Consider the following 12,274-nt stretch of genomic DNA (forward strand, 5'->3'; position numbering starts at 1 on the left):
TGATCACCTCCTATAACAGTTTCAGGGTAACTTCACCCACATTCCTCCTTCATGGGCCACTAAAGGAGTGCCTGGTCTGAGGTCTGCAGCAGTCACCTGTCTCTGGGTAGGAACTCTTGTCCCAAACCCCTTCTGTTCAGGGGTTTAACGCTTCACAGCCCCCTGCCATACACTGCAATATCCCCATCCCGTACAGGTGGAGAGACTTTGGATCACCTGAACAAATACTCTTAACACTCATTTGCCAAAGTTGGTATTGTCATAAGAGCCATACAGGGTCAGACCAAAGGTCCATCTAGCCCAGTATCCTGTCTTCTGACAGTGTCCAATGCCAGGTGCTGCAGAAGGAATGAACAGAATAGGTAATCATTCCCCATCGCCCATTCCCAGCTTCTGGAAAACAGAGATTTGAGTGACGGCATGAGTATAAAGATACACATGGACATCACTGCCTTGCAGATATCAGCTATTGGAACATTGCTGAGAAAAGCTGATTCTGCGGACTGAGCCATTATTCACAGCAGAGAGACTTTTGCAAGGTTGTAGCTAAGCTTAATGCAGTCAGAAATTCAATGTGCGATTTGCTGAAATGACATTGTTTGACCCTTAATTCTCTCAGCACGGGCTACAAAAAGTGAGTGGGGTGGGGGTGGGGGGTCCTGAAGGACAAGGGATCTATGAATATCCAAAGCGTGAAGTATTTCCTCAATTTTAAATGAATACAGTTTTTAGAAAAAACACTGGAAGATTAATCGTTGGCTTCAATGGAACACTGACACTTCCTAGGCATAAATATAGGGTTAGCCCTAAGGGAAACCTTGTCTTTGGGGATGCCTGTGAAAGCAGGGTCAGTTAGGAGAGCCTGAAGCTTTCCTTCTAGAGACACAGGAGGGTAAACATTCATTGGGCCTTTCAAAAAATGAGAAAAAGAGAACACATGGAAAATCCATCCACTGGACGGATGTAGTGCAGAAATAGAAGCCCGATGAACTCACACTTGGTGAACAAAAGGCCTATTTCAGATATAAAATATAGTTCAGGGCATGTGTAATCGCCATGTGATAAAATGCTAAGAGTGCACCCAAATGAAAATCTTTTCCACTTTATGGTGTACATGGCTCTAGTGGACACAGTTCTGCTGCTGACCAATATGTTCTGAACCTCTCAGGAGTACAAGTATGCACTTAAAGGCATGGATGATTTCTAGGTGAAGAGATTTGAGGTTGGGATTCAGAGACTTGCCCTGGCTCTGGGACAGATGATCCTTGACTAGTGGTAGTTATTGACGACCGGACAGAGCGCTGATTCAGGTCCATGAACAAATACTGTCCTGGTGAGGCTCGTGCAATAAGGACTAACGATGCTTTGTCTCATTTCAGCTTCCTGACTACCCTTGGAATGAGAGGAACTGGAGGAAATGCATATAAATGACTGGACCATGAAAGAAAAACATCTGGGATGGAACCCAGCCTATAGCCTGGTCTGGAGTTGTTCAGATTGATCACAGACAAATCTATTATTGGATATCACCAGTGTTGGAAAATCGGGAGGAGAATGTTCTTCCCGATTGACCACTCATGTTGGCCCAAGAAAATGTGTTCGAGAGAATTCACTATTGTGTTTCTCTGTTTTAGGCCTGGTGTGGAATAGAGGTGCAATGGGGGCATTTGTCCCTCACCTATACTGCTCAAACAACTGTTGTACCTACCTGTGATAGGGAATTTATTTATACTAGTCTCCCAGGGAAACTACTAAACTACACACACTAAAAATATGGAAGGCTGGCTACCAGCAGCAATAGCTAGAGGGAGTTCCAACTGTCACCCTGGGCAGTGAGGATCTGAAAGGGAGGCAGCGACCACACCCATTTCAAGCCCTCATCTGAGAGCACGAAGAGAGAAGGGGCACGAACACTGCCTACTGATACTGCTGACGAAACACTTTGACTTAAGTGCAGTGGGCATACGTACGCCTGCAGTGGAATGTATATATGCACAATGACTCAAAGGAGAACATATTTAAAAAAAAAATAAAAATACATTCTTGACCTTACTAAATGCTTACCTGAGGCCACACCAACTCCAATACAGGGCGGTGATAATTGTCAGTCTTTCCAACACTCTGCACCAAGGCTTGAGGTCCCCGTAGAACCTGAAGACCCATCAGTTTGTTGACTCAACAGAAAAACCCCAACCTCAGTTTCAACTCAGCTTTTTATAACAAAAGGCTGTTCTTTGTTTCTAGGAAAACCCAGTCTGAATCTGCATATGCAAACCACCCAGGAGGTGGAACATCTCTGGAGTTGTTTGCAATCTCAGGAACAACCACCTCCTACTGTTTTCATTCCTGTAAGTAGCTCTTTAACCATCCAGTAGAACACAATCAGAAGTATGCCATTCATATGTAATACAATGGTCCCCCAAAAATACTGCACAGGGTTGCAATATCTGTTACACTCATCCCTTATGTGGTTGCATCAAATGTAAAGGACTAATGCTAAATTGCTAAGATAGAACTGGTGCTCCACAACAGAAGTGATGCATGAGAAAGGGAATGCAAATTTGGTCACTGATGCTTTATTTAGGAAATAAGTCAGTGCTTAGGGTGCCACTTTTACAAATTCTAAAAAAGTGCTGTAGCTGGTACAAAAATGTACAATTATCCAAAATCCTTTGCTCTGCTCACTCAACATTAAAAAAAAGGCCATTAAAACCCCCCCCAAAACAGAACATTACCCTGTGCAGGAAAAGCAGCCGTGCAAGGTATTGCACTACAGCATGGCATGACTGGCCGCCCACAGGAAAATCCTAACAAACAGGGAACCAGGGGCACAGAAGCTCTGCAGAAGGAGTGTGGATGGGTGAGTGTTTAGGAAAATGTGGTCTCACTGGTGAGGAATCATCATGTGGGGCGGGGGAGGAGGGATCAGTGAAGTCAAGAAATGGTTCATGCCGTTGATGTCCAAACACTGGCACAGAGAGGAGGAAACTGGCCAAATTGAAAACTTGGGCAGAGTAAGGGTAGAAAACAGACCTAGAGAGTACGTTACCTGGGAAAAATGAATGAACTTAAGAGTACAAAGATCAAGGGAATCTGAAGGAAGCACTGCTGTATTGAACTAAGTGACAACACATAGCTCCTATCATCCAAATATCTCAATTCCTCACAAGAATTTTAAAATAGAAACTTTTTTCCAGCCCGCAAAAGAAACAGTTGAATTAGGCTTTAGGGTATGTGTTTGCTTGTGTGATATGTGTCTATGAGCTAAAGAAATTATCTAGGGAGAGATTTCCCCCCCTCTGGCAAGGTGAGTTCCATTCCCAAGATCTGGACTGAGGGTAAGATCTGTCTCCTACACTCATGGCCTCAACTGTCTCATCATTCCACTGGAATGTACCCATTATGAGAGGTAACGGCAACAGAGAAAGGCATTCCTTAGGTTAGCATGCCCAGTCCCACAGAGGGCTCTGCGTGTCCCAACAAACCTCGAACAGACTCTAAATTCAAAGGGAGTCAGAGTGGAGCTCCAGATTGATAGTCACATGTTAAGAGAGCATAATGAGTAGGGCAGTGGCTCTCAAACTTTTGTACTGTGACCCCTTTCACATAGCAAGCCTATGAGTGCAACCCCCGTTATAAATTAAAAACTTTTTTATGTATTTAACACCATTATAAATGCTGGAGGCAAAGCAGGATTTGGGGTGGAGGTTGTCAGCTCACAGCCCCCCATGTAATAACCTCCCAACTCCAGCCCCCAGTTTGAGAACCCCTGGTGCAGGGCCTCCTTCATAACAGGCCAGAGATTTTCACCACAATTCTTGCATCAGGTTCAGTTCCTAGTTGCTCTCTAGAGCATATATTTTAGGAAGAGATTAGGTGATGGAGAATTCACACCCCTAGGTTAGTTACCCTATTAAAAATCTGCACTTCATTTCTAGTTTGAAATGATTTTACCTTCAGTCTTCAGCCATTGAATCTTGTTCTGTTTTTGTCTGCTAATTAAAGAGCACTCTGCTAGCAGCATCTCTTCCTCACCTAGGTACCTACAGACTGATCAAGATGCCTCAACCTTTTCTTGGACCAAATAGTTTGAGCTTCTCTAGTCTCTCACTGGCAGGTTTTCCAGAGTTTGGAAAGAGCTCAAAGAACGATTCAATCTTTTTAAAGCTGACCAGAACTGGACACAGTATCCCACTAAAGGTCTCCTGGACACCGCATTGTCCTATTTCAATATCATCTTGGTTATGTACCCAAGGATCACATTTCTTCTTAACCACTGAATGGCACTGTGAGCTTACATTCAGGTGATTATCTACCACAACCTAAATCTTTTCTGAACCTCAGCTTTCCAACACACAGTTCCCATCCTGTAAGTATGACCTAAAACCTTGATACTTAGATATACGGCTTTACTTGTATTAAAACGTGGTGTTCAAGTGTGCCTAGCTTACCCAGGCGATCTCTAAAGGTGACCTGTCATTATTTAGCACTCCATCAAGTTTTTTGTCATCACAGTTTTTACCAGGATTTCCCCCTCGCAATCACTGATAAAGACATGGAACAGTATAGGGCCAAAGAACAGATCCTGTGGGACCCCCATTAGATTAAGCCCCCAAAGTTATATTTTGAGGTCCAAATAAGTGTTCTGTGCAGCTCAAAAGCTCATCTCAGCAACAGAAGTCAGCCCAATAGAAGATATGGCCTCACCCACTTTATCTCCAATATTCTTGGACTGACACTGCTACACCACCACTGCAATTTTGACATAAGTTAATGTGCTACATTGATTTTCTATAATGTTGATTTCTAAAGTGGCAAACTGACAGAATGGGGTGCAACATTTAGGCCAATCAAATGGCAATAGGAGTTTGCTATCTAGCTGTTTGGGCATTCAAAAGGAAGCCAGTAACTACAGACTGATAGAAGAATCAGAGAAAATGCTTTTGGTAGCAGGTGCTATTATAAAACAGGCAAGCTCTTCAAACTGCTTCCCAGCCTAGTTTGAGATTAGACAGCTGATCTTCAGCAGTTATTTATATTAGGCATTTGGACATGATGCATTTGGTGTTAAGGTGGCATGGCAGTAGGTGTCAGATGACCAGTGTTGGTGCTCCTGCTGGTACCCTTCTCCAAGTAGCTGTTTAGAAGTTGACTAATGGGGGGATAAGCCCATGCCAATTCAGTCAGTTCTGAAGAACATGAGCCAGTGCAGCGTGTTTCCATTCACCCCTGCAGTCTCTCAGAAGCAAGACTGAAGGGAACCATACTTTTACTGTTCGTCCCTCCCTCTTCCTTCATAAAGGGAAAGTATACACAAGTATCTTGTGGACTCTATTCAGCATTTCTGTCATACATCCTCAACACCCCACTGTTACCCAGGGCTATGCCTCTGCTGTTCCCTTTCACGGGCAGCTAGGAGAGCATTCATTTCCAACTGATTAGGCTCTAAGCATGCAGGCTCTTCAGCATGTATGAGTGTGAACAGGGAGCTGCCTCTAGTGCCTTCCCAGCTCTCCAGAAACACGTGTCATGCAGCAACAAGAACCACTGTCAGCAAGTGGTAGTTGCAAAAGCCAAGCACAAGTTTGTGCTAAAAGAAAGTGGAAGGTAAGAAGAGCAGCTTTCTGTTGCTGACAAGTTACTTGTACCTTTTCAAATCAGCTACAGTACTAAGAGACTTGGGGAAGGGAGGAAGAGATCACTATCTACTTCTCTTTGCAATAGAAGAGACACTCATTGAAAAGAGAATTTCGCCTGCTTCCTCTACATTTATTTTTTAACCAAGAAAATCTTTACCCCCACTTGACTCCCAACCCTCAATTTCCCCTTTATAATATGGAGATACCACAAGACTGATGCAAGTACACCCACCTACTGCCTGCATCATCTGTTAACTTAATGTCAAGTATCAGAGGAGGAGTGTGTTAATCTGGATCTATATGCATCTGACCAAGTGGGCATTCACCCCCAAAAGCTTATGCTCCAATAAGTTTGTTAGTCAATAAGGTGCCACAGGACTGTTGCTTTTTAAAGTAAGGTGATTCTATTGTGTAGCTATGATCAATAAAGATCTTTATTGGCCTAAAAAGACCAAGTAGTTTAGGAAGATTATTAATTAGCTAAACAGCAATGGTATTAATGCAAGATCTTTGTGAAGTTGCCATTGTTGGCAACAGCTATTCATTTCAAAGTAGAGTCACAGGATTACTTTTAGTGTAAATGCCACAGACACTGATACATACAGCTACTGACAAATGACTATAGCATAGCATTATACTAAGATAACATACTAAGAACACTATGCCACATATCAAGGGATCACAACACTGGATATGTAACATTGCAGTTCCACTGCTGGCATTAAATTTCAGTATTTACTTGGGTAAGATTTGTTTTATGGGACATGCCATTGTCTCTTGGAATTGATTAGTGCGATGATCACACGGCTAACTGCACACATTGATGCTGGAGACTATAATGCATAAGTCACATTTTCATTAGATTTCTTTAGTCATGCCAGGGAAGCCCTCTCCAATTGGGTTTCATTTAGAGTTTTATATGCTGCTTTGAATGTAATGCTCAGTACATTAGTACTGACAGGATGCCTCCAGGGAGCCTCAATCAGGGATGGCCAAACCACAGATGGCTAACCACATGCAGCTTTCACAGTTAAAATGCAGCTCACTGAGCCCCCCCTTGCACATTCTCTGCCTACCAGACTGCAGAGAGAGCTTAGGGCTTCTGCAGCATGGTGGGACTAGAGGTTCATGCCAGAGACAATTGGTACCTGCTGAGAATGGTGAGTACAATTTAAAGATCCAGTGCCCCAACCCCCCCTCAACCCTGGCAGGCATGCTCCAGCTCTTGAACTTTGAAGACTGCCATATGTGGCTCAAAAGTTTGGCTACCCCCAGCCTGGATGCTGCAAGGAGCAGTAGTGGTAAATTCAAGAGGTTGCAGTGCTTGCTAGTGTAGACATAGCAACTGCTTAGTTCATCTGCAAGGTAAGTCAACCTACACTACATGAACATAGTTGGAGTCAGTGTACCTTAGGTTGAGTTACTGCAGGAGTCAACAGGAGAAAAAATCTCCTGTCAACTTACTTTACCCTTCTCCTCGGGGTTGAGTACAAGGATCAACTGGAGATCAATTTACAGCTGATTTGGTGGGTCTTTACTAGACCTGCTAAATCAACAGCTGGTGGATTGGTCTCAGAGCCCTGATCGCAGCTGTAGTGTCGGTCAGCCTGCCCAGTGTCTCACTGTGCTGTGTTTCTAAAACACAGAACAGGGCTTCTGCTAATAAGCATCTAAGCACTTAGGACCTTACCCTGCACCAAACTAACTATACAGAAGTTTTAGTATCAGTGGTTGTTTCTAGTCACATTTCAGCATTAAAACCCTGCTTAGCCATTCATTCTGTAGTGGCCTTAAGAGTATTACAATGAATGCCTGCTAACTGAACTCCCATGCTGCGACAGGTCAACATTAAGCTACAGATGTTTCCAAAGCAATTTTAATCTAGGGATTTCCCTAAAGGAATCCCTGTAGGACAGTTTTAGAAACTTAGCTACTGATACTACATAATGGTTGTAGTAGCCAATCCACACTTCAGAGAAGGGAATTTCTTGCCAATCTTAGGAAAATACATGATTGCTACACAAATGCCCTAAGCAGATTTCCTTATAAAAAAGAAAAAACTCATGTGGTTTAGCTTGTTTTAATTTCATAATCATAAACTTAACTCTGCAGTGCAGCTACACTTGTGAAGATAAGGGAAATGAAACCCAATAGAAATGCAGCAGTAAGTCAGGAACACAAGGATTACAAGGGGCTAAACACCATAGTATGTTAGCCCCAGCTACAGAAGGAATGGTTGGTTAAGACAGAAGGAATTTTATGACAGCTGCCCGCAGTTAGTAATGGTGATCTTCTTCTTTGTTTTGCCGTCTCTTGTTCCATGGCTAGACATTGCCTCCACCACATTCATCCCATCTTTGACACAGCCAAAGACAACATGCTTCCCATCCAACCTAAGATAAAAAACAAGTTTTATGGGATCATGTTGCTGAGAAGCACCAGTGTGACTTGTTTTTGACCTACTGTATTAAACCACTGATTTCAAGAAGCCTGTATAATCACCAATCTTGTTAGTACTCAGTTTTTGCTACAGATATTTCCATTGAGCATGATGGGAAGCTGGTAAAGAGATGAGCCACCAGACTAGTAGTATTACCCTCAAAATTTGTCCGATACAAGAGGATCTGGGAGATTACATACTTGCTTCTGGCCACTGTTACAGCAACTGTAGTTTAGGGCTCAATGCAGCCTCACTACATGGAAACAGATCAGAATTGCTTGAGGTTTCACTATGTACGCTGATCAGGATCACAGGAACATTTTGGGGACAGTATGTTCTATGAACAGGCCACACTATACTAGAATTATTAGACAATGCATTAGAGGGCTATGGCAAAGTTAATAAAACCCTAAAAAGGTGTTGAGTAAATTCAGAGATGAATGAAGAGTACAGATTCCAATAGTACTTACCACTCAGTCTTAGCCGTGCAGATGAAGAACTGGGATCCATTTGTGTTGGGGCCAGCATTTGCCATAGACAAAATGCCAGGACCTGTGTGCTTCAGGATGAAGTTCTCATCACGAAACTTCTCACCATAAATGGATTTGCCACCAGTTCCATTATGACATGTAAAGTCACCACCCTGCAAAAAAGCAAGCACTGCAAGTGAAACAGTGATGCCTACCCTTCTAATCAGTCAGACAGACTTCTAATCTATACAAGATTGCTGCTCAAACTACCAGGTACAGTCAAAGCCACCCCTTTACTCACTCAGGCACAAAACCTGTAGGCTAGTGACAGCCTTCTGGTCTGTTTACTGTCAGTCTTGAACCCCTAAGCAAGACTGTCCTATAAAACTGGAGAATCACTTCTTTGACTGTTTCAAAGTATAGGAGCTGCAACAAAATTACTGAAAGAGGCCACAACTAAGTAGTAAGAAAGTCAGTGATGCATACCTGGCACATGAATCCAGGAATGATCCTGTGAAAGCAGGACCCCTTGTAACCAAATCCTTTCTCCCCAGTGGTCAGGGCACGGAAGTTTTCTGTCAATTTAAGACAGTCATTACCAGCTGGAATTTATAGGAACACCCATTGGCAAGCCAATGGGTGAAAATTTCAAACTTATTGTTAATAAAAGTAAACTGAAAACTGCAGTGCAGCCTCCATGAACTTGAGTAGTTTTTACAAACCTGCTGTCTTTGGAACCTTGTCGGCAAACAGCTGTAGAAAAAAAAAAAAAGAGTCAAGTCAAGTCATTTTGCTTAAAGCATGTTTACCAACTACTAACACAGGAGAAAAATCAGTATGCCACAACTAACGATTTATAGGAGAATCTTGCAGTGGCTGTAGTTGGTTGAATACAAGTTGTGTTATGGCTGCATTCTATTACTCATGACAGAAGCCTACACAGCACTGAAATGGTTTCTTTACATGCAATCCAGGATTCTGCAAGCCATGCTTTACTTCCCTCAGAGATCACATTCCATGGCTTTTGCCACCAGCTCCTCCTCATATGAGGAGAGCCTGGCAGTTGGAACAAGGATTAGACTCCATTATTAAATTCATTCACAAGATTCTCTATCATCTTTTATGAAGCTGATAGGTTTGTATCAGACAAAAGCATACACTTGGACCAACTGTAACCTTGTTAGAAGGGTTATTAAGCCAGGCTCATTTCCTGGTACAGTAGCGTGCAGGAAGCAGCAGTGGGTTTCTACTATTCTTTCTGTGGGAGTGGACTGAGTCAGAGGGACTCAGACAAAATGGAGCCCCTGGACAAAGGATGCACTGTTCATTGACTACAGTCTATGCACTTACACACCTGTTGATAAGAGAAGCTTTATGTTCCAAAAGGAAAGTTATTTGAGTGGTTAATGAGACCAGTTAGAAAGTCTTGCTCAAAGCTTATTCTCAACCACTAGGACACAAGTTTTGCCATATGACAAGCATACCAAGGAGTCAAGAATCTGATTTATGTAACTATCTCTTTTGGTGATGAGCCTACTATTAACCTCAAGTTTGGCAATCAAACACCAATGATTGAGTACAATTGTCAGAGCAGAGTTCAGACTGTCAGTCAGTGGTTTGCTTAAAATCTACAGTGCTTTGTTGCCCTGATGAAAGATACAGCTACAGAGAATTAGTGGTCTTCACAACAGCCTACAAGAATACATTAACATTCCCTCCCAGAGCGGTTAGGCATTTGCTCTCTGCTCCATGCCCTATAAGCCCTTACATGTTAGAACACGGGTAAGCAACCTATGGCACATGAGCTGATTTTCAGTGACACTCACACTGCCTGGGTCCTGGCCACTGGCCCAGGGGACTCTGCATTTTAATTTAATATGAAGCTTCTTAGACATTTTTAAAATGTTATTTACTTTACATACAATAGTTTAGTTAAATAATATAGACTTATAGAAAGACCTTCTCAAAAACTGTTAGAATGTATTACTGGCACATGAACCCTTAAATCTGAGTGAATGAAGAATTGGCACATCACTTCTGAAGGAATGTCTGCATCAGTAACCCTTGCTATCCTTTTCACGCCCGCTTGAGAAAGCTCACAGAATGTGAGGTTTCTGACCCAGAATGAGAGGCAGTTACACAAGCAGGCAGTCCTTGGGTTCAAAGTGCTACAACCGCCATTCCATGACTGCTGATTTAACTATTAATAAAGTGAATGGCTACAGGGTTAAGCGCTATGGGGTAGAGCGTATCTTCGCCTTCAAAAAAAGTACCCGGAGCAGGATGAGGGCTCGGGAATCTCACTCCAGGACGAAGCACATCCCGTTGGCCGCTAACAGGGCTTTAGAGCTCGGATATGCAGGGTCTGGAGAGGGACTCTGGGGGCATATTGCGGAACCGCCTGGAAACCCGCAGCCGCAGGACAGGCCTGAAGGCCGAGGCCTTTACGGGTTAGCGTGCAAGACACGGACACGCGGGGCAGCTGCCCGGCGCGGCGATGCGGATTCCGGAAAGAGGCCTCACTGCAGAGCGGATGGCGGGGCCGCCGCTCGATCCCTGCCAATGCGGCGCGTGGTGGGGCCGGCACCGCATGCCGCCTTCGGGGCACCCGCCCTCCGGAAGCCGGGCGCGCTCCCGGTTCCCCCCGCCCCGGGGGACAGCTCCTCGCGCGCCGGGCCGCCTCAGCCACGTGGAGCCCACAGCGGCCACCAGGCGCGCGCTCCCTCCCGCTCCCAGCCAGCCCCCTTCGCCGCGCGCGCCCCTCCCGCCCAAAATGGCTTCGTGCTCGTGCCCTTGCCAGGAAATGGCGCCGCCGGACCGCGCGCGGGAACCTCCCTGCTCCCAAGTACCTCGAAGGTGATGCGCCCCAAGGGCTCATTGTCGGCGGCGATATCGAAGAACACGATGGGGTTGCCGGCCATGGCGCGTCGCGTGAAAGGGGGGAGGGCTTGAGCGGCACCAGAGCCTCCTGAACAGCGGGTGCGGCGCAGCGGAAAGAGAGCGGTCGCCCCCCGAGTTTATATAGTCGCCGCTCCTCCCGCCCAGCCACAGGCCGCTACCAATCGCCGCCGGCAGCGCCGGCGAGTGAGGGCTCTCGCAGCCAATCACTGCCATGGGTCGGGGCCGCGACAGCCTTCGCGCTCGGGTAAGGCGGTGCCCGCTGAGAAGCGGGAGGGAGATGGCGGGCATGCGCACTGCGGCTCTGCACAGGGCGGGGTTGGGAGGAGATGGGGGTTGGGGGGATGGGAAGGGCGAGGAGACTGGAATTTGGGGTGGAATGAGATTTTGGGGGGGTAGGATGCGATGGGGGGCTGGGATTTGGGAGAAGAGGCTGGGGTGAAAATGGGTGGATTTGAGGAAGGGGCTGGGGGGCTGGGATTTGGGGGAAGGGGCTGAAGTAGGAATGGGGGGCTGGGATTTGGGGCTGAGATTTGGGGTATGGGACTAGGTGTTAGGCTGCTTGGTTGGAAATGAGGGATTGGACTGGGGCTGGGAGGGAGAGGGGTGGGCTGGGAATAGGGAAGTAAGGCTGGGACTGGGGGCAGGAATGGGGGTGGGGGAGAAGCTGGGACTGTGCAGCTACAAATTGTGTGTAACCTCCTGCATGGTGTGGGGTGTGTATGTGTGTGAAAGCCAGGGCAGTGCCTCTGCATCTAATAAGGTATTCATGAGACTTCCTGACATTCACATAGCACCTCCCTGCCCAGGAACTGTAAACCCCCCCC

The 12,274-nt window shown here is 45.5% G+C and overlaps 1 protein-coding gene across 1 annotated transcript; it reads right to left on the reverse strand.

The window, feature by feature from the left end:
* Nucleotides 1–7,703: 7,703 nt before the first annotated feature.
* On the reverse strand, nt 7,704–11,555 carry LOC116821380 (peptidyl-prolyl cis-trans isomerase A). Its single transcript, XM_032774512.2, has 5 exons — nt 11,399–11,555; nt 9,272–9,302; nt 9,036–9,124; nt 8,550–8,722; nt 7,704–8,032 (listed from the first exon to the last, which is right to left on the reverse strand). Exons 1-5 carry the CDS (start codon nt 11,468–11,470, stop codon nt 7,897–7,899), a joined length of 501 nt encoding a protein of 166 aa, XP_032630403.1. The 5' UTR covers nt 11,471–11,555; the 3' UTR covers nt 7,704–7,896.
* Nucleotides 11,556–12,274: the final 719 nt, after the last annotated feature.

Source organism: Chelonoidis abingdonii, chromosome 2 (assembly GCF_003597395.2).
Source record: "Chelonoidis abingdonii isolate Lonesome George chromosome 2, CheloAbing_2.0, whole genome shotgun sequence".
Lineage (NCBI taxonomy): Eukaryota > Metazoa > Chordata > Testudines > Testudinidae > Chelonoidis > Chelonoidis abingdonii.

Excerpts from the sequence above, each read along its gene's own strand:
- LOC116821380 (XM_032774512.2), bottom strand. The coding sequence starts at position 11,470 with ATGGCCGGCAACCCCATCGTGTTCTTCGATATCGCCGCCGACAATGAG. Across the intron at positions 9,125-9,271 it reads CAAGGTTCCAAAGACAGCAG|AAAACTTCCGTGCCCTGACC; the intron begins GTTTGTAAAAAC and ends TTAAATTGACAG. Across the intron at positions 8,723-9,035 it reads TTCCTGGATTCATGTGCCAG|GGTGGTGACTTTACATGTCA; the intron begins GTATGCATCACT and ends GCTTTTTTGCAG.